The following is a 23,234-nucleotide window of genomic DNA, read 5'->3' on the forward strand; positions in this document are numbered from 1 at the left end:
TACATACATACATACATATAATACATACATATCATACATGCACACACATACACACACACACATATACACATACACACACAGGCAGGCACACAAACACACATAGCTTTGACATTGTTTTGCGACCAATATTCATACTTGAAAATAACCATATATGTGACGAGAGAAGTGACACAAGCTGAGTTTTAATAAGCTATTTATTCAAACAAGTTAAAAATACATAAAATCTATTACATATCAAACTGTTCTAGTAAGGCTGATAAAATGAAATAATTATAGAGAACCCGAGGAAAATAATATATATTATAATACCGAATACACAACATGGAGTGCACTTAATGTTAAATAAAAACAATATCAGATGTAACAATGAAAATATAATAATCACATATCTTAAAACTGTTATCACGGAAAATATATTAACATTGACCTTTAGTTGGTTCCATTGTTGTTATTAAAATTAGATATGGATCGCCCATATTGTTTACTTCACACTAACAGCTGGTTTCCGGCACTCGAAATCTGATATCAGTCATTTTGAAATTACAATAAAAACATATTTAGAGGTGCTTTGATGATTCATGAAATATTTGCATATTTACTGAATACAATTAACATACAATGGGTTCGTATGCATGAATAATTAGATAAACAGTTCATAATTTTGGTATTAGGCTAATATCATTAAAGGTATGTAAGAAAATGTGTTGTTGTTGTTTTTTATTTGTGAAAAGCAAAATTGACACTATTTGTGACAGGACAGACTATATCTACATATAGCTAGACTGAGGTAGACCACTATAAGTGTCGGGATGTGCATTTGATTTTCGACCCTTCGTACACTACATCTCCCTTTGCCGTCACGGTTTTGGTTCGGAGATTATTCCATCATCTTCAGATCTATTGTCGATTATTGTATGTTTTCTTTTTGTTACACCATGACCCAATTGTAAGCGAATCAAAAGATGACCTTAATATGGAGGACAAATTATATAAATTAACATAACATATGAAAGCAAATGTACTGGGCATGCGCATCGTAGCATTTAAACTGAGCGATCAGCTGTGCTGTGCAAAAAAAAATCGTGTCAGAACTGTACATTTGCATTTTGTTTTGAGCTCTCACCGAGAACAGACACACGTCGCACTTCAAAAAAACTGCAAATATGTCGGATCTAGGGCTAAGTGAAGTCTTGCCTGGCTTTTTCCTTTTCCTGCAATCACCATACACCGCCGTTACAGTGATGGTGGTGTGTTTTGTCATTTATGATCTGTGCTGCCGAGCCGTCGCCCAACTGACAGGCCACGAAAGGGTATGTAGCTAAAAATTCATTTATATTGCATCATCTGCAGTTTTCGTTCGCACGTCACGTTTCTATCAATTTGGTATCATTCACCACTTTGCTGGATTTTGGTCAGGTATATTACAATGCTTGAGATATATATTGTTTCATTTATAATGTTCCGGTGACATTCTGGTCAATTCCTAATTCCCCCCATAACAACATGTACTATTAGGAGGCTAAGACAAAAACAAGCGAAAAACATACGATTTAAATTCGGATAGTCTGAGAATGTTTTATTAGAACACCTTCTTCAATTTCATTGTGAACTCCGACAGTTTGACTGCCCCGGGAGCACATAAATCTAGAACCGTGATGGGTCAATGTATGCAAGGATGCGTTCATCACTTCTCTATGTGTGCCCGGGGGTCGCTGATCGGCCTCCGTCCCACTTCCATTGTTTACGTATTTCCAGGGTTGTTGTTGTTATGGTGTTTTTGCTTCACCGTACTGACCTCGATTTGATACCATGCACACACACTGAAACCCGAGGCAGCTGACATTTTTCCGAGGTTAATCTAAGGTTGCTGGTAACCAATAATTCAATAATGATGTTCTCTCAAAATTATTACAAACGTAATGTCCAACTGAAGGTCGTGCGTACATTTTTTGTCATCAGTAGAAAGTTACGCCTTTGTATAAATTGGTTCTGCACTGATTTGTAAATTTCCAATGTAAAGTTGACGACGCAAACAAAAGTCGGGATGATGTTTTGAAACGATAATTTGACAGATTATTTTCCCGCCATAATATACTCCACATTCTGTCGTCTGCAAGCTGTACAATAATGTTTAAAGCTCCGCATTGGCATGGAATTGATTTTCTGCAGTAACCATTGGCCTATTTGTATCATAATTTTTTTTTGAAATGTTTTATAAATATAATTTACTCTATTTAGTTGACAAACTTGATAGGCTTTAGATATTACACATATTTACAACCACTTTGAATGCCTGCAACCTCACTTTCGCACGCAATAGGTTGCATAGCCGCTAGCTTGAACACATTAAGCTTACCCATTCTTAGACATGTAAGACGGGAAAAGGTTGATTCAAGACTAATATGTATTTTGAGTTTCTGTTAGTGCTGCGTCTAACATGCTTAGTGAGCCCTTGATACAAAAGGGATGCAATAAATAAAAAATAAAAATAAAAAAATAAAAAAATAGAATGTTCTTAAAATGTATTGGAATAGATTATATATATATATATATATATATATATATATATATATATATATATATATATATATATATATATATATATATATATATATATATATAATCCTGTGTATAAGTTTAGGATTCATGTTAATAAAGTACATCCATCCATCCATAGCAGGAAAACTTAGTATTACATATGTACAATCTAAAATTGTGGAAATTATACATGACTGTAACCATGGATGTATTAGTGAGAGTTCTGCTTGAAAGAACACTTTAAACTAGTTACGTCATCAACACAGCCATATCGGCTGCTTTCTCATCACGTAGGAATCACTTCTCAGTCATGCGCCCGACACATGTATAAAAGTGAATGGCTAGACTACTTCCATAAGACGTTGTCTGCATCTCAATCAGTCGCGTTATCGTTCAGTTGCAGACTCGAAAGGATAATTATATACATGTAACAAACACAGGGTATTACGGCAACGCTATTGTTTAGACCACATAAAAATAGTCGGCGGTCTTGGGATAAATTCCGCCCTACCTTAGTGATCCTCTTTTGTATAAATATTTGTCATCATTTTTTATGCTAACTAGAACAGTAACCTTTGAACTCTGTGACCCCTCCTTCACCTTAGGCCAATGTCATGATTATCCACGTTTCTAAACACCCAAAAAAACCATCATGATAACAAACATGAGTTACCTTGAAGTTGATAAATATTTTTGCCGATTCGACAATCGAGTTTGTATGCAGCGAAAAGAAAATTGTCGTTCATACTCCGGCACGAGTTATCAGTACGCGGTTATAGTAGTATTGCTCCGGTTCGGAGCGAGGCGACGACTTTTAGCTTTAGTTAATTAAATCATAGCAAAAAAAGGCACGAACAACTGTCGGCAGTCTACAGTATGTACAATAAATACATAAAACCCAGTTTGTTTATTTTTAAATCTGACAATTTGGTCAAAATTTTCCAGATGGTCAAAAAAATGTTATTGTAAAAATTAGCTACATGTATTGTTTGAGAATATATCTAAACACTGTTTACTCATTGATGTATATAGGTCGGTCACGTACAGTTTAAATCAGATGTACTAAATAGAAAACGCTGAGCTGGCACTTGTGGTGATGTGATACTGGCGCGGCGATGTTCTTTACTGTGTGGAGGTCAAACCAGGTCATCATATTGATGTAACGCGAAATCTGATAGGACTACAGGCTTCGTCAAAAGCTTTTAGGCTATCAAATTGATGTAACGCGACACGTGATAGGACTACACACTTCGATTCCTCAACTGCTTTAAAATAGGCCATCAATTTGATGTAATGCTAAATGCAAAACTACACGTCGTCAAACCATTAAGATAGTCCGTCAAACTGATGTCACGTGATGAGCTCAAGAAATCTGGTACAGTTTCATACAAAATTTATAGACCTAAGGTTCATGAAAAGCTTAGGTCATCAATCGATGTAACGTGGAATCTGATAGGACGACAAACTACAGTTGTTTACACAGATCCCGGATTTAGCTACATGCAGTGTCAAAATAATGACTTGAAATTTTTGAGAAATATATTTTTTTTCACCGTAAATTTATTGACTGTAAACTGAATGACTAAATGTAGTTATGAAATAAAACGCTATTCGCGTGTTACGTCGTATGGGGCAGTAGTGCTATTACTCGACTCGACACATTTCCAAATTGAAAGAAAGCGTAATTTTTAATGGAATTGAAACTACATACACCCACCACATGTACAGTCACTAATATTGTATGCAACGATGGTCACAATACGAAAAATGACGTCATTAGGTATCTAAGAATATTTCAAAAAAATCATTGGTATTTTTTTAAATATTCGTAAATCCCTAATAACGTCATTATTTTGTATTATGACCACATATCGTTGAATAAAATATTAGCTCCGAGTAGTAATTCACAAGTGAGTGTGGTACCCAGTCATTTTCCATGAATAATTTAAAAATGAAAAAAAAGGTTATGATACTAGTACTAGTGTACTGATTAATTCATCGGAAATTGCATAATGGTTGTTGATTAAATGATTCATTTTGTAAACACTTCGCAAGCGTGATAATAATTTGATGAAAACTACGCCAGATTGTGTTAGATTGGTTACCTTGACAGCATACACGTGCCTTCATCTCCAAGTCCCAGTTGCATCATACCCGTGTACATGGATTTCTATTCACTCCATGGCACGAGCTTCTTTCTAATATTACGTAAGCAGTCACCTTCCTAAGCTACCTTTACATTGTTGTAATTTCAAGAGGCACCATCTACAGTACGTGGAGGTTTCAGGAGTGCAGTGAATAAATATAGATTTAGTGTGTGCGCCCTCTGCCGGCTGACGTCAAAGTCCTGGCAAGAAACTTTTACGGTAAATAAAAGGCCCAGTTTGGAAAAAGCAAAACAATGATGCATGAAAGACAGCTGGCTGGTAGAGCTGTAGGAGATGTTGATCCGGAACTAAAGAAATATCCTATATAACCCACATGGCTCCGCTGATAAGATAACGCAAACACGAGAATCTTGGATCGATACACTTGCCTTTAAACGTAGAGTAATTTCTTTCATTTGAGATAACGAAAATTGCATACAGGACGCCCTTACACTGAAAAAACCATAACAATAGACAAGTCTGTTTTGATATTAAAAAAAATTGATTCCTAAAAACTCTATCTTTTTTGCATTCTAGACTGGTGGTATGTCGTTGTCAGCTCGTCAGTCTACATCAGATTGGTTCAGTGTAGTTGGTAACCTTGACGACGCCTTGTTGCCAGAACTCACGGTTACTCACATTTCTGACAATTTGGAACTGAGAACGCCTGATGACGTCATCCATGATGACATCCTGTTCTGGGACGATGGCCCTTGCAACCAGAAAGACCAGAATCGTCCGACAGTTCTGATGTTTACCTGGATGTCGGCTAAACGTCGATACATCAATAAATATGTTGATGTATACACGTCGAAGGGATACGACGTCCTCGTCGTGAAAATGGACCCGATCAATCTTGTTTGGCCATCCACGGGAGAAGCAGTTGCGCAACAGGTACTGGATTACATTGAGAAACGCGAAAATTCCCTTATCATACATTCCTTCTCCGTTGGTGGGCACATCTTTGGAGAAATGCTTCACAAGATGGAGAAGAAACCTGAGCGATACGTCGGTGTTAGAAGTCGTATCGTTGGGCAAATATTCGACAGCTGTACGTCAGCTACGGACAGTTTTCATTCCATCTGCGACGCCATCACCCAGAATCTTCTGCTATGGTTCATGCTCAAGTCATGCGCAGTATTCTATTTTTGGATGACCCAAAAGTACACCGTCAACCATATCAAAGAAACCATGAAGGCTCTACGTCTGAACCCAATCAAGTCACCAATCTTGATGATGTATTCAAGCGACGATCCCATTGGTTCTGCCGCAGCCAATGAAAAGATAGCTGACAGTTGGAAGCGGGATCTTGGATACAACGTGCAGGCAAAGTGTTGGGACAGTTCACCACACGTTGAACATATGAGGAAACATAAGGCGGAATATGTCGATGTACTGTACAACTTTTTGAACACGGTGCAGCCACTCAGTGAGTCACGTGACAATAACTGAGCAAGGTCTAGCACAACCATAAACTGAGCGAAAATGGATGTTTTATGCAAATGAGAGACTGCCCATGAGATGACTCACATGTATGGTCACTTCACAGTTCAAATGAAGAAGATGTTTTGCTCTTGCAGTTGACGGTCAATATGGAGAAAACAATCTGATCATAAGATCATTTCCTTCACTTACCTGTATTTCCTTATCATATATTGGCGTTTATTTTTGAATTTCATTCTGGGAATGATCAAGAGGTGATCACTCCCAGAACAAAAACAAACAACAATGTGAAGGAAATGATGATAAATAAAGGAAATGTATCCATATTTCTGTATCAGATATTAATCAGCTTATCAGTCATTATGTGTACATTTGTTATTTTCAGAACGTCAAATTGTCGTGTAGTTAAAATTGCACGCATTCTTTTCAAAATCAATTGTGTGTCGCACTCAAGTTTGGGGTTTGTCGAAAGCAAAACAAACAAAAAGGTTCATTCGCAGACGATCGACGCCAAGAGCCTCGATCTCACTTGAAACGTCACTTCCGTTTTGTGTGCAAAAAAACCCAACGTTTACATGTGCTGTATTTGACTGGAACTGTCACCAAAGAGTGAACTGACTGTTATTGTTCTATTCGTCTTGTGATATTGGAAATATATTGTTATGTACATATAAAGTGATCGTGGCATATACACTAGGCGAACTGTAGCTCTATCAATACCATTCCAGGATTTTTATCCACAATTATTGAACCCTATGATATCACTGGTAATCCTAATAAGTAGGTGGTAGTTACATTTACTTCCAGAAATCACTCCGGTACCTGATTTGAATTTTTCTGGCTCAGCGATTCCAGTGATATGATTCGTTGAATAGGTTGAATCTACACTTTCATCTCAGACCACCAAACGAGGGTCTTAGTCAAACCTCACCATGGTTACAGGGTGTTAACAATGACTGTGAACTTGGTGGTACTTTGGACTTTCCTTTGACTATGTAATCCTAAAACTTAATCGTCAATATAAGAGGGCGGTAAATCTAGCAAGGTATTGGCTGAATTCACGACGTTCAATTCTGTATGAGAAAGGAAAGTGCGTGACACTGGAATAATAAGAACATTTAAATTGTCACGAGTTTACGTGAGACGTGGATGTTTACGGTAATCATGGCATTCGTTTTGCATGTCAGCGGTGTCTTTACGTGGTGTATACCACCATGGTGTGGTATGATAATGATGTAATTTGTTAACGTTATCACACAAAAAAATCAATGCATGTACATTATTGTTTGTTTGTTTTTTTTGTTTTTTTTTTGTTATTTCTTTTTTTTGGGGGGGATAGAGATTGTACATTTTCACTGTCCAAATATATGTATTACTTTACAGGGTAAGAATGAGAAACAGTAGCTAGTCGAGTTTAGGTTTATGGAAAAAAGTGTAATATTTATACTCGTATGAGACTTTAATTCGCCCACTTCTGTAATTTTAAAGCTATCACATGTGTACACATTTAATGAGTATAGAGGTACTTCGACAGCAGTACTGTGATGTAGTAAACAGACTACACCGTGCATCATTTCACGGTGTGATTATACATTTTACCACGTGTTTTCCCGCACCTCTTGGCACATATAAACTTAAGTTTACATTTATGAATATAGTTATATATGTTAGAATCTGGTTTCAATGCCATAACACGCATTTTCTATAAGTAGTATCTAAGTCTCTCCCTCTATGATCTAAAAACGTAAAACAAAAGTATTACAAGTATTAATAAAGAGGGCGCTCACATATGATGCATGGTGACTTTGTTGTTTTCAAAGTTTGTCAGTCTGTACTTTCTCCTCATCATCCGCTCGATGGATTTAATAGCAGACCACATAGTCAGAATGCAAAACAATACTATCCCAATGTGAGGATAGAGGGTGCTAACACAAGATACACTTTAACATGAACAATGCATTTTGTTTCCTTATTTACAATTATTTTGTAGAACTAGTCCAAGTCGCAAACTGTAAAACACGTTTTGCAAGTATGGCCATAGAGGACACTCGCATTCATCATACACATATGGTACCCTTTGACTTGCAATTGGAGAACCCACCATGCAGTTGACTTAACACATTTCAGTTGTATTTTAACCTTATCACAATTGTGTATTATCCGTAAAACATCGTAAAGACATTAAAGCTGCTGATGTGATACAATATTCTTGATATGCATGTGTTTGTGTTTTCTTAAGTAACGTCAACACTGTGGCATAAAGCTGTCGATGTCAACGTCCCTAACCCATGAATATTGATTTGTATTTGAGAGAGAGAGAGAGAGAGAGAGAGAGAGAGAGAGGGGGGGGGGAGGGGGGAGAGGGAGGGAGGGGGAGGGAGAGAGAGGGAGATGGAGAGAGGGACAGGCACACACACACACACACACAGACAGACTTACAGGCTACACGAAATGTCCAATATGTTAAAGCAAGTACTCAATGGCTAATTACAGTATTTGTTACCCCGATCACATTGAAATCCTCACGTATCTGTGCTCGATCGTATGCGATGTGTCTCAGTGTCATTTTATATAATGCAATACAATTTACACTGCGATATTTTAGTACTACCCGTGGCATTAAATCGTCAATCAGGTCCTGAGATGAAATTTTAAATTCCAGCAAAGCCATGTACACAGTTATTAACATCATGTCTATTAATCAATCACATCATTCTTACCATAATACATTAGCGTACATGTTTATTGGGTGGCAGGCACATTGAGTCCAAATATGGTATATTTGTCAGCTCATGGTCATGGTGTTACATTGTTCAATTCTAATAGTTTGAGGGTTACTCATTTGCATGAACAACTTTTGAGTCATGATTTTCTCTTTGAGCTGATAGTGCAGAGAGTGACGGAGTAATGAGATGATTCCACATGGGTAGTTGCTGGTTGCCAAGAAAACTGTGAGTTCGTCGAAAATCATAGCCGTCGGATTCCTAGAAAATCATTGTACACATACAAACAATGATAGCACCGCGCCCAGGTCCCTGGATGAAAATCGTTCATACACTGATTGCATGGAGAAACAACACAAACACACAATCTCGTCATATATTTCACGTGTGATTATGCAAATGTTTATTTAAACAGTACATTGGGCAGCAGACGATCGACGTCAGAATAGCCTGCCTCGGCCCGTGTTACCGGCGGTTACATATATCCACGACTCGTTCATGCTAACTTTGGAGAAAAAAAATATCTAGTGGACCTGTGCTTGCCTGGGAATTCTTTATCAATTTACCAAGCACTGAAGATACTTATAGCGAATAATTTTGCACGGTACTGTGACGTTGCGTTGACACACGGCGAAAGGTGAGTTTTATGTGCTTGGTGTGAGTTGACTGCACGTACGTGTGTGTGTATACTAAATAGAAAACACGGTGGCATGTCAAATGTAAGGTCGCTTATGAATTTATGTGTTCGACTCAAAGGTTATCAAACTGCCATATTCTTGAAAATACATTTATTAACAGAACAGTATTAGTAGACAGGGACCTGTTCCCGTGCAACGCAACACAACGTGTTGTTAGATCGAGTCGCGCGCTAAACACGGTAAAGCCTCACCATGGATTGAGGTGTCAATCAAATTTCTCGGTATATTTATCGAGAAATTGTTTGATTCTCACTATTTTTAATACGCAAGAATGAAAATTACATTTCTTTTGCATAAACCTTGATAAATAACGTTTAGTCACTATGACCAGCTGATCGTAGCCACGTTGAATGGTGGTGAGCTAACCGAGCGTTTAGTACACAGCAACACACACACAGTTCACTTGAGTGAATCATGAATGGTTCGATTTTTCTGCGGTGAACTTCCTCATTTTTAAAATGTCAATGCCCGGGCATGTCAGCACGTCAGACGTACACAGGGCCGCAAGGCTTCGCAACGTTGTCGCACAGCGTTTCAGGAGAGCTTGTGCTGTTCATAATTACGTCCGCATTCCAAATTAAATTTGAAGAAATATCCCGGGGAGGAAGGGAAACACTTAATTATCCACCGTTTGGTAGGGATATTGACAGTGGCACTGTCACTTGGTACTAAACCCCTGCCTCAGATTAATTTGACTAAAATGACGTATGCCCCAATTTTAAACCCAATTACAACATCGTTTCAATTGGATACTCGGTTGACAGGGTGTGATTGAAATAACATTCCCGAGTCACTAATTATAATAGATTGAGTGAATTTTGGGGGTAGAAAGTAATGAAATAGAAGAATTGGTAAGCCAGTGAGCAAGGTTAAATGACCCCTTTTAGACCAACCTCCCCAAATATACACCCCAATTTTAAGCCATCCTCCCCACATCTACACCTCCATTATAAACCAACCTCCCAAATATACACCCAAATTTTATACCTAAACCTGGAAATGCATGCCCTTATGGTAACAGGTATGTATGTGATTATGTCATCATTTGCGCGTTAAGAATGATGCCGTAAAACAGGCCGTGGTTTGCGACGATGGGACGAAGTAATAAAAAAAATGAAAAAATAAAATAAAATCCCGACCAACCTACCGTATTGCTGAAGCAATTATCGGAAACACACTTTTTTTTGCAATTAAGCAATTAACGCGGTGTGATAGACTGGGTACGATGAGAATCATGTGTCTGTACGAATCACTGATGTCACAGTCGATTAGTCAGTCTGACCAGATTGGCAACGAGCATTGCAACTATTTTACATAAAAAAATAAACTCGAAAGCTACAAAATTTGTCAGAAACTTTTCTTCTAAAATACACAGACAATACACCAATTTAAACGCTCATGTAAATTTTGCAAAGAATGGCAGTGCCGGCCAGAGCATAAATCAATGTACAAACTTGTGCCGCGGGTGCTATCAAATTTTATTTACGTAGGCAACATGAAGTCTTCCAAACAATCCGATGATAATTGTACAAATCAGTTTAAATGCATGTTTTCATTGTCAGACCAACACGATAATAGAATCTTCCGTCGAAATACCGATACAACTGTAAATTGTGTAGACCAATGTTTTCCCCATCAATTCCCCTGTTTTTATAATTTATAATCACATCCCTGCGTTGTCTAGACGTCACGCGCTAGAGTATTCGGGTCAAAGAGATCAGAGCTGAGGTCGGTCTGTAAACCACCAGTACCATGTATCAGTACCTGTATTGTGTATCACGTGTTACTCATTTACACAATGTGTTTTTGTAATCGTCTTTAATTTGGTTATCTTAGGATCTCATGCTTAGTATAGATCGAGATCAGAGGCCGAATAATTGTTGCAATCCGTCACCAGAGACATATCGATATTGAACACGCGAACGTTTTGTGTAATACATAGTACAATCATACTCAGAGCTTTAATTATGTATGGTGACTCACACGAAAAGAGGGGAATTGACCGTCAGTGGGTTATCGTATACATCTGTGTTGACGGGATACACTGGTATTCATTGATTATACGGCTGTACAATGTATGCAGGTCTTGTAGTTTTATATCTTATTAAAGGGATACATCGATCACTGAAATAACAAGTTAGAGTGTCAAGTAGCAAATCTGACTGCCTGTGTGTTCAAGTCAGTCAGTCAGTCAGCCAGCCAGTCAATCAGTGAGTGAGTGAGTGAGTGAGTGAGTGAGTGAGTGAGTGAGTGAGTGAGTGAGTGAGTGAGTGAGTGGGTGGGTGGGTGGGTGGGTGGGTGGGTGGGTGGGTGAGTGAGTGGGTGGCTGGGTGCTTGAGTGAATGGGTGAGTGAGGGATCGGAGGGAGTGATGGAGAGGCGGGTGGGTGAGCGAGCGAGGTAATTGGCTAGTAAGTCAGTCAGTCAGTCAGTTGGAATCGGTGGGTCGTTGGTCGGACGATACTTAGTTTTAGTTCTTGGACCAAGTACAGTCATGCATTCAACTTTATTGTCACGCAGAGGCGACGATAAGGATGAACATATAAATGGAAGTTTTGTTCCTCTCATAAATCTTCACTTGAAACGTTTTGAGTTTGTAATTCACTTTTGTTTTAGGTGAGGGAAATGATATCCTTCACTTTTTTCCCCAAGTTCCCCTTAATTTAATAATCCCTGGCCTTTCGCGTTCACTCGACTGTTTAAGTTCGCTGTCACTCAGGTAATATCACAAACGAGACCACAGTTATGTTTAACGTATGAGAAAAGAGTTGGAAAAAAAACCCTTTCGGCTCAAATTAATCAGTCTAGTCGACCACGTGACAGTCAACTCTAATTATAATATGATACAGTATACGAGGACATGTGACATGGCACACTATCTGATAGTTATCGTCTAGAGTATCGAATTTATAGATATATTCTACTGGTAGTATGACTGTATATCTTACCCGCGTACCTGGTTGAAGATATCCGACAGACATCGAATCTCTTGTGTCTAATCGTAAATTATTGAACATAGTACGTTATATATCGTCTTTTTACCCGTCGTCCGAATATACGATATTTCAATATCATTATGGTTGTTCAAGTTCTCATGATAGTGGACGATTTTTTTTGATAACTTGAAATTTGAATTTTTCATGTTGTTTTTGTACCTAGATACCTATAGGTCGGTCAATTCACAACATTTCAACCAAACAAGTTGTATTCAGAATCGCGTGAGAAATTGTGTATGACGTCACGTTAGAAATGACGTCAGACATACTCACGACATCGGACATAGACGAAGTACAGGATGCGCCACCTGTACACATACCTTTACTAGCTACTTCAACGTGAAGTATACTGGGACATTGTATTCCGAGTTTTCATATTCTGGTTCCAGTTTCACACATTTCAAATATATCTCGATATTGATACGTTTTCATATTATTTAATTTCCGGATCTATGATATCACTTCACATCATTTCCTAAACTGCTTGTGAAACAATTTTATCAATTGTTTTTAAAACTTAAAAAAATCCAAATGAAATATCCAATCGTCATCAATATGGCCACTTTATCTCTCACATGTTCATGTTATTTTAGCTATAATGTTCTCAAACTACAAAAAAAAGCAAATTTAGGGTCAAATTGTCAGGCTAAAGCTGAGTAGGGTCAGGTAACCGTAACCTGATCAAATATCAGATACGAGCTAGACTATGAAGATGCGTCATGTTTTAACCCCTGTATCATGCTTCTCAAAGTATCTGATAGTGTGTCACGACACGACACTACACTCCACTCCGAACCTTGTACACACATTCAATCAGTATATGTCAGATGTAGGAGAAAAGATACCAACAAAAATATAAATGACGGTGTAAAAAGTTTATGACTCCTTATTTCCTGAAAGACCCCCTTGTTGTAATCTCCATGTACCATCACCGTACCAGACTGTCCTTGAATGGTACACTAATATGTACCGTTACCAATCCTCCCAGGTGCAAGGGCACCAACATATAGGGAATTTATTTTATAGGCTAATAAATTTGGTGTCCCTGATTTCTACACAACGGCTGAGATCACCATATATGGCATTTAAGCTTAGTACGTTCGCCGTCAGGTTCGAAGACTGTCATTTTCATATAGTAACACAGCAACGGTAAAATTGTCGTGAGCATCATATGGTTGGCGGCTTTCTATAGAAATGACATGTTTTCCACGCGTCTTAGTCGGTATGCAGGTGTGTCATCGTCATCCCGATCATGACTCGAGTAGTCGAGGAACATGAAATACCACACCGATGTGATATTATTGACTCCGACAATTAAATACACACGTCGTGAGACATACATCAATTGAAAATCTACTTATGTTTGCATAATATTACCGGAAATGTGTTCAGTGAGACGGACTGAATTATCGCACTACCGGATGTAGTACTTGATAGTTATTATATACAAGGTCAATTAAGGTCACACTGTATTGTTAGCTTGTTCAGGTTGTTCATTTTCCCGGAAGAGTTGAATCTACGTTTATTTGAATTCTAAAGGACCCCGCCTAAATCGTGACGAAGGTCGCCCTCTCACGTGTTCCTTGTATGGGAACGATTGCCCCTATATAACTTCAGAGTGATGATCGTGTGTAAACATTTCAATGATAAGAGCCAGCTTCAGTTAAGTTTATTCAAGGCCGCGTTGACCGACGGAGTTGTATGGTCTATCGTAGAGCGTCCGAACGGTCACTGCGAAGTAACTCGGAGTTGGAATACACGTCAACAGCACGGTGGTGATAGTAATTGCGAAATCCGTGACGTCACTGCAGAAAAGGTATTATGACACTTTTACAGTTAATTACAATACTGTAGGCTTGGCGTTTCACTCGTGTTTACACACCCTCAGACAACTTCTAATGCAAAAGAAACAGTTACATATGTGCCATATACAGTGAAGATGTAGAAGTAGTCAAGTTGAAATGTTGATTATCAGTTAGAACATAGACAATTGCACTGCAGCCATTAAAATCATCAACACCGTGTGTACTCAGTGTTTTACATACTGCACTGTGTAAGAAAAGCAATATTTTCAATATAACTTTGGTGTAGGAATGAAACTTGATTCCTTAAATTTGTAAAGTTTGTCATTTGTTTCGTATTCTGTCACTTGTCTTTGACTATGTGATCGATTTCTAACGACGAACGACAATACTGTATTTTTTTTCAATCAGGCAATCAACAATATATTTACTGAAAACTGATAAAATACCAATAATGATACACTGTACATGGCAATTAAATGTCTATTATATCTGTGTAAGTCGTACAGTAATAAGACGAAATCTTGATTCATTGGGGATGCTGATTTTTGGGTGCGGACTCAAAAACATCAATCTGATTGGGTACATTGCACCATAATATGTTTTGGTGAAGATAAATATAACACGCGTCATTCAATACTGTTGACGGTGTAATGTATTACGAGTCGAGTAAGTGGTTATATTTGACTAATTAACGGTTTCAAAAAACGTTCCAGTCGCAGTTAGAGTCTTATACCCTTTGAATAAAGTCTGAAAAAAAACTTGCTAAAAACACTCTACTACAATTTTAAATTTAATATTAACAAACGTCCTATTTTGTGAGAAATAGTACACCTTTAGGTATGTACTATGTGGCTATCGGATATTATTTTACATGTTGTGGATACAAATTTTGAGAATTCGATTAGTTCCTTGTAGTGATATTATGAATATGGTCACATGATTATAGTAATATTGCGCTGTTTCATTGGATTTAGTGTGCATGGAATTCCATGAAACAGAACAACTGAGCTCAAGTGAATTTTTTATTGACCAATTCTACAGAAATACGTATGTAATACTTTCTAGCGATTGAATGGTATGTCAACTCAGTACAATTGCTGGAATCGTAATTAGTAACTTTAACTGGAAACCATTTTCAATATTGATGTCCTTAGGAAGGCGTAAAAAACAAAAAAATTGTGTGCTTCCGATTACATTTAATTTTAGAAAAAGGTGGCGTAGGTAGATTTTTTTTTCATATGAGTTCAGGCAGCTATGTTTTCCGTTGTTTTCCATATAGTCTCTGTGTTATTGGTTTCTTCTCATCAGATGTACAGCCATTACAGATTGGAAGAACAGTTTTATATTGTCTTTTTAAGTTGATTTCAGTCAGTTCCGCATCCACTATTTCATGCAAGACTTCTCAATTTTCGCGATTTTCTTTTTTTTTCTCGAATATGTAAAAAAAAATGTTTAGGGTCGGCATGAAAAACTAGGTGGGGTCGGGTAACCGGAACCGAACAACTTTTTTTATTTGGCCTTATCATCAACGTATTTAATTAGTTGGACTGACGCATGCCCATCAACATCCGGGATATTCAAGTAGTTGACAAATCAATAAAGATTCCGAGCGTCGATTCATCAATGTAGACAGTACCATCAAGGACATGTCGACAACTTATTAACAGAAAGCTGGTTATTGCATTTTCCAACTAACAAACATTACCAATAGCAAAAAAAGATAATAAAACTCGTTAGTTTCGATATACCCAATTGCTGGCTATATACTAAATTAATGATTGCTCGAAGTACTTTGTGTCAAGCTTGTAAATCTGATAAAATTCGTAATGTCACCAGTAATCTCTTTAATAGGTACTTTATTATATATTGTTAAAGTGGCAATAATAATAAATTGATATTTATTTTTTATTTGTTTATTCATAAAAACAACTTTATTATACTGTTTCCCAAGTTGACAGAAGAATGTGACACATCATATACCAAGTCTGTGTGGGTAATTCAATTAATTGCCAAAAATAAAAAAATAAATGTGTCAAACGTTTGTTACTGTACGTCGTAAATTAACAAACTTTTGAGACATTTTCTAGCTGTTCGCAATGTACTGAGCTATATAGTAAAGTTAGTTTTACGAATAATGAATTTTAAAAAATACCCATTTCTCATCCATATGGCCACTTTAAGTACAGTACTATAGAAATTCCCTAACCACTTATAAAGGATAAATTTACCAAATTCAAGAACCAACAAATTAGATAAAACATAGCTTTATGTGATGTCAGTGATATTTGCATATACAAAAATGTAATTAAATTATCTAAACTCATTCAGCCGGAGATAGGATGGGTAAAAGGGCAGAGACAGACAAACAGACTAGACATACATACATACATACATACATACATACATACATACATACATACATACATACATACATACATACATACATACATACATGCATGCATGCATGCATACATACATACAGACAGACAGACAGACAGGCGCCCGGGCAGGCAGGCAGACAAACAAACAGACGTACAGACAGACATTGGAACTAAGGGAACCGTGACTAAAAACAAAGCCACAAAATAACGGACGGATGGACAGTCAGTCAGACAGACAGACAGACATACGGACGGAGAGACAAAGACAGTCAGTCAGTTAGACAGACATACGAACGGACAGACATAGTCAATCAATCAGACGGACGGACGGACAGCTAGACAATGAAGACAGAAACATTGTACCAAACTAGACTACAATATTAGATTATTTCAGCGTGACAAAACATTCATTGAATACCGACCTCTCCATGACAGAACTTATTTACTGTAGAGTTAGTTCCGTGTTATGTTTGCATACAGGGAACACCCATGACAACGATATTAAGTACAAAGTAGGGGGTTGTCCCATAGGGAAAATATCATGAATATTGACAATGGTAAATTACGAAGAGAGAGAAATGTGACGTCAATTCAACCGCCGTGTTATTATAGCCAACTCATACACGTGACACGTATACTTTATATGTTAGCTATCTGTCAGTTATATTTTCATATTCGTCATTACACAGTATTTCCGCTGTCAATGTTTTCTCTTTATATATATAGCTCTGATCATATTTAGCGATCCCGTGGTAAGATTATGTTGTCTAAAAAAAATACCCAGTTTTAAGTAGGAAGTGGTTGGTTACACGTCTGGTTTTTTTAGTGTATGATTCAACAAAATATCGAAACCTCTCCATATTCTTAGAGCGCTATAAAAGTCGAATGCTTGTTTACTCGCCTAGATCAGTACACGTAGTAAGCCTGTCAACGAATGTCCAACGGTATACACTCGTATTACAGGAGTGTATGTGTAGCAGTGGACTGTATCGGTTTGATATCAACACGGCTATAGGACCGGGTTTCACAACATTCAACTGAGTGTGGTCTATTGAGTTACTCAAGGAATGGGTAAGAACCATACCGACCTTATAGCTAGCTATTTCATGTCAATGATGTCAACGCGAAATGGGTGGACAGACAGTCAGTCAGACAGACAGACAGACAGACAGTCAGACAGACAGACAGACAGGTGGGCGTGTACGGGTCGGTGAACGTGGATGGGTGAATGGATGGGTAGAATATGGATCGTGTACGTTGAATGTGAGTCATGGGTCCCATGGATGTGTTGACTTGTCGCTATTTAATTAAATGGACGTATTATTGGATAGATAGATCGTAAGAAAGATGAACCTATACATATCTTATAGCCAGAGAAAGACAGACAGACAGACAGACATACGAATGAAAGGTGCATGTCTTGGTAGCAAACTTAAAACTTAGAGCGTTTGCTTCTTCCTGTACAACACTTTAACTAGTATATATATATTTACTGCTTACAAAAGGCGTAAGTCTGCAACTCTCTTTACGGACAAATACTAGTAAAATAAATATATCTTTCACAACACGGGTCCGTTTATGGGGTTGTTAATCAGTTTGTGCTGTAAAGGTTATTTTCTGTGTCATATATACTACGTCGTGATTCGTGTTGTGTATCAGTTACGTCGGCTTGCGTCAGTTAAAACATCGATCGGCCATACGCGTATATACGTCGACGTTACATCCTACATATTTATTTGTCGCAGTTATACATCAGAAATATGTGTCGGTTATACATCGGCTATATGTCGGTTGTGGATAGGCTCTACGTTGGCTACACTTCGGTTATACATCGGCTATACATCGGTTATACATCGGCTATACATCGGTTATACATCGGCAATACGTCGGTTATACATCGGCTATACGTCGGTTGTGGATAGGCTCTACGTTGGCTACACTTCGGTTATACATCGGCTATATGTTGGTTATACATCGGCTATACGTCGGTTATACATCGGTTATACATCGGCAATACGTCGGTTATACATCGGCTATACGTCGGTTGTAAATAGGTTCTACATTGGCTACACTTCGGTTATACATGGGCTATACGTACTTCAGCTTTATATCGGTCCTACACATCATCAGTGCATTGATATAACTCCTTCAGCGGATCATAAATTCATAAATGAGTAACAGAAGACTAAACTATAGTATCACGTTAATAGATCTACAAGAGTGGGTGAAACACCTACTTTTTATTGTTTATAGTTGTTACCTAGCTCGTTCATATTTATTTTGTTGTTGTTCCGTTTTGGATGTGGAAAATATTTACTTAGAAGTCATTATAGTCAGATTATGTCACGCGTGACAAGACGTACTTACTTCACCATACGTACGTAGTGATGGGGCGCCCTCACACATCGGTCGAGAGAGGAGGCCGGTGAAAGCGGGACGACACGGCGCATGTTACCAACTACTTGCATTGGTGCGGCGTAGTTTTATTTCTGAAAAGTCGGTTGGTGGTTTTGTTTGGTTGGAGAACACACTTTGTATGTCTGCAACGAATATAAATGCATGTTTATGATGATATTCTGTTTTTAAACGTTTACCTTGCACCAGCTGTAGGTTGTAAGAATCACCTCGATTTTGAGTATTTCGTTTCTATTTATCTCTTCTAGTTATCTGGAATTCTGACGAAGTTACTGATAGCTATCCTGCACGTGTACAGACTTCGGATACCAACAGCAAAATGCAGTACGCTCAAAGCGCCGACGTCGTGCCGGGTAGCAGGGACATGACTGGAAGACTCCGATACAACGACCGTCCTCACACCTTTCAGGCTCTTAGGGTTCCGATTGCTTCTATGTTTCCACAAGGTGAGCTACCACATATGAGCCAGATCAGCTGAACTAATTAACGCCTTCTTAATTATTAGACAAGAAATGATTACCATGTTTTATATCCTCTGGTTGAACAAGACCATATTAGAAAAATTACTACATTGCCCTGTGTCGTGACAAGCCTTCGTTTATATAATTAAGTATAAAAGAAAGCATTTCTCATTCTAAATGGACTGCAAGCAATAACCACTGTTTTATGTAAGTAAGGGGCGAGGTCAATAGTTCAATGCACGATAAAAAACTAAATTATTTTAGTTAGGCCTCAGACCCCCCCCCCCCCCTCCCCAACTAAATTCGCCAAAATTGAAAATTGTTTCAGGCAGTACAATCAATTTCAAATCAGTATGTCGTGCTATAAATATAAAGCCAGTATGTAGAGAGGAAAAATAGTTCTTTTGTTGACTCTTTACGTGTACTTTATTTTAGCGCCATGCATTTACTGTAGCAAAAGTTCTATTTTTCAAGCTGACAGTTTTTTAGAAAAAAATAGTTGTACACACAGATCCGTTAAAAGTAAAATCGTTTTTGTCGGATGAGAACTAAAATGGCGCTCAAACCCCCACCACCAAATTAAAAGAATTTATTTTTTTAAAACCCTACATTGAAATATTGATCTCGCCCCTATATAAGGTGCAGTGATTACACCTTCACACTATCCTCTGACTTCCCGTTTTGGTACATTGCCCTCTGTATATATATGTTATCATATCTTGTTCATCTTCAGGAATTGTCACAATGTCCAAAGTTCTGACATCGTCTTGTTTTTTGTTGAATATTAATAGATCCACGTGACTGGGCCAGGGATGACGTCATATCGTGGTTGCTATGGGCAACAGATTACTACAAATTGGGTCAAGTTGATGTGGAAAAGTTTCACATGAACGGCAGGGGATTGATCTACCTCAATAAAGAAGGATTCGAAAGGAGAGCGCCATCTGCCGGCGAAAAATTATTTGACGATTTTCGAAGGAGATTTGCACGTGCAATTATAGCAGAGAAAAACGCCCACTACAAAATTTGATGACATTTGTTACGAATGTGTGACTTTGGGTTTCCAGAATTGTAAATATATGTATCGAAATGGAGTTGACTTTCCTTAGTCCAAAATGACTTCAAAACAGGTCGGTCAGCAACAACTTGTATTTACCGTCTGACTGGAGTGAAAATGGGCGGTAAATCAGAGGAGGGAAGGATCCCTCATTAACGTGACGGTGAAAATCGGATGATGATGATGTCATATCTTGCTGTTATGTTTGGATTTGATATTATTATTTTTTATGTTTGAGAACGACTTTTTGCCTCGAAAACTAGATGTGTATAGTATGTATGAATTCGTCTAATTGAACTTTGAACTCTGAACTCGAAAGACCACTCAATCTCTCTGACACTGAGCTATTCTGGACATGTACACTTTCGTAATACATTGGACGAAATCAAATCTCTAACGACAAATTGCACATTTTGCGAAAAATACGTTTTATGTATGACGTCACTCGAAAGGAAGGAGGAAGTTCACCAGAAAAAAAAGTCGTCAACAAATATAGTATAGGTATCACGCTCAAATAAGGCGGGATACACGTGTACGGTAGGAATATTCTAAAACATTTGTCAGAAATTTATAGGATAGTTTTGACTGGGCCTAGAAGTGTTGGTTATAAAGTATATTGGTCGATTTTTCTATGAAAATGATTTAGATATATGCATAAATTTCTGAAAATGTAAGGGTACCGTGACATACATGTTAGTCTGTGATACGTGTACGGGCGCCCACTATTCTTAGGGGTGGCCCGGATTGGCACCTCAGCTTGACGTATACAACCAATGTACATGTGTAATAACTGGTGTTACACATTTTGGGCCATTTACTTGCAAATCCTAAAGAGGGCGCTGATGTTTTCGAACTCGCGCCAAAATAGCATGTTATGCACATCTCCTACAAATAAAACACAACGGTCGAATGTAATTGTTTAGTCCCCGATTTTATCCAAAATATGAAGTATTTCATTTTTTCAGAACGTTTTCCAGTTCTAAATTGTTGTTGTTTTTCGTTTGTTGTCATCTGAAACACCAACCACTTGGGAGTAGGCTCCACAACTTGACATGGTTTCACTGCCATTTTTTTTATTTCCCGCCAAAAATGATACCATTTTATACGAGATCTTGTTACACATGTAAACTTAGAACCCTGGGGAGTGTTGAATGTTCGGGCGAGACGACATGCGTACTGTTACATACCATCCAATAACATTAACGGCGGATAGTTACACCAAATAACTTTAATAATTTCGCAATATAACATTTATTGCTTTTATTGTGCGATTTGTATAGACGTGTTTACATTCTCGTAAATTCGGCACCCTCAACAACCCTCCTCCCCCACAGCCACGCCCAAAATGGATTTGTTTTGTTTTGTTTTGTTTTGTTTTGTTTTTGTTTTTTAAAGCTGTTTGCATATAATATAATTATGTCTGTTGGTTTTAATTGGGGATCGGAAGAGGGCGAAAGAAGTAGTGTTTGGACAGTTTCGATAGTTTTTGTCTTGGTTTAATCCGGTTGCAACCTACAACTTTTACTGTAATGCATGAAAGGTGTCATTCTATTTACCCTGAGGTCAAATATTTCCAATACACGGGGACTGCCAATCTGCCTTGCCTTGGCCGAATCGAAGAGGGAAGTAAATAATTATAAACACCCACGTCGTCTGGTAAACCGTGCACTGGGCAACCCGAACTCTTTGCGCTTGGCGTGACTCGGACCCCGGGTTAAGCGAACGTACTCAGCTGAAGTTAGGCTACCAAGACAACGTCTAGATCTGCACCGTGCACCACTCAAGAGCCGACACAAATCAGTTTTGACCTTTTTGTGACGTATTGGTTCGACCTGAACTCGTGACATCACCCCTGTGCAGGTATTCGGGTAGTCATTATTACAATCAACATGGTTCCTCTTTTCATTACGCGATACCTTGCTTATACCATAGACACTGTCTATGCTTATACTTATTCATAGACGCACATTTGATGACCACGTGATGTCTAACATAATGGAATTATTGAAACGTGATTATTTATGTCTGACAAGATTATGTTATTACCTATAGTAGGTCACGAGGTAAACTTTGAATAATTATTAATAATTATAATAAATGCTAAGGTGATTTGAAACACTTTATGTAAACGACGTTACAGTGATAAATAAATGATTGTGTCTGACAGCGGTGTGATTGCGTTTTACTTCTCAACCTGACATGATTTATATATGTACGCCTTCAACTTTAAGGGGTGGCGTGTGCCTGTCTGTCTGTCTGTTTGTCTGTCTGTCTGTATGTATGTATGTATGTATGTATGTATGTATGTATGTATGTATGTATGTATGTATGTATGTATGTATGTGCTTACGCATTTATATATCTCTCTCTCTCTCTCTCGCTCTCTCTCTCTTTCTGTCTCTCTCACACACTCTCTAAACTGTCCTTCAGAGTTAAACTTGGATAAATAACAAATGTATGTATGTGTGTATGTATATGTATGTATGTATGTATGTATATGTATGTATGTATGTATGTATATGTATGTATGTATGTATATGTATGTATGTATGTATGTATGTATGTATGTAT

At 37.9% G+C, this 23,234-nt stretch overlaps 2 protein-coding genes across 5 annotated transcripts; both read left to right on the forward strand.

Moving 5' to 3' along the window:
- The first annotated feature begins 1,080 nt into the window (after positions 1-1,080).
- LOC144448264 (uncharacterized) lies at positions 1,081-8,317 on the forward strand. The gene is made up of 2 exons (XM_078138444.1): positions 1,081-1,310; positions 5,223-8,317. The coding sequence occupies exons 1-2, from the start codon at positions 1,164-1,166 to the stop codon at positions 6,135-6,137; spliced, it is 1,062 nt and encodes a 353-aa protein (XP_077994570.1). The 5' UTR covers positions 1,081-1,163; the 3' UTR covers positions 6,138-8,317.
- Positions 8,318-9,292: 975 nt separating this feature from the next.
- Positions 9,293-22,823, forward strand: LOC144448230 (protein C-ets-1-like). 4 transcript variants are annotated; one of them, XM_078138387.1, is made up of 4 exons: positions 14,169-14,360; positions 17,636-17,801; positions 19,394-19,591; positions 20,398-22,823. In XM_078138387.1, the coding sequence occupies exons 2-4, from the start codon at positions 17,798-17,800 to the stop codon at positions 20,634-20,636; spliced, it is 441 nt and encodes a 146-aa protein (XP_077994513.1). In that variant the 5' UTR covers positions 14,169-14,360; positions 17,636-17,797; the 3' UTR covers positions 20,637-22,823. The 4 variants fall into 4 exon arrangements, with proteins under 4 accessions (XP_077994516.1, XP_077994513.1, XP_077994514.1 ...); XM_078138388.1 differs by having other exon boundaries at positions 17,694-17,801; XM_078138390.1 differs by lacking the exons at positions 14,169-14,360; positions 17,636-17,801 and adding an exon at positions 9,293-9,488.
- The last annotated feature ends 411 nt before the right edge of the window (positions 22,824-23,234 follow it).

Source organism: Glandiceps talaboti, chromosome 17 (assembly GCF_964340395.1).
Source record: "Glandiceps talaboti chromosome 17, keGlaTala1.1, whole genome shotgun sequence".
NCBI classification, from domain to species: Eukaryota; Metazoa; Hemichordata; class Enteropneusta; family Spengelidae; genus Glandiceps; species Glandiceps talaboti.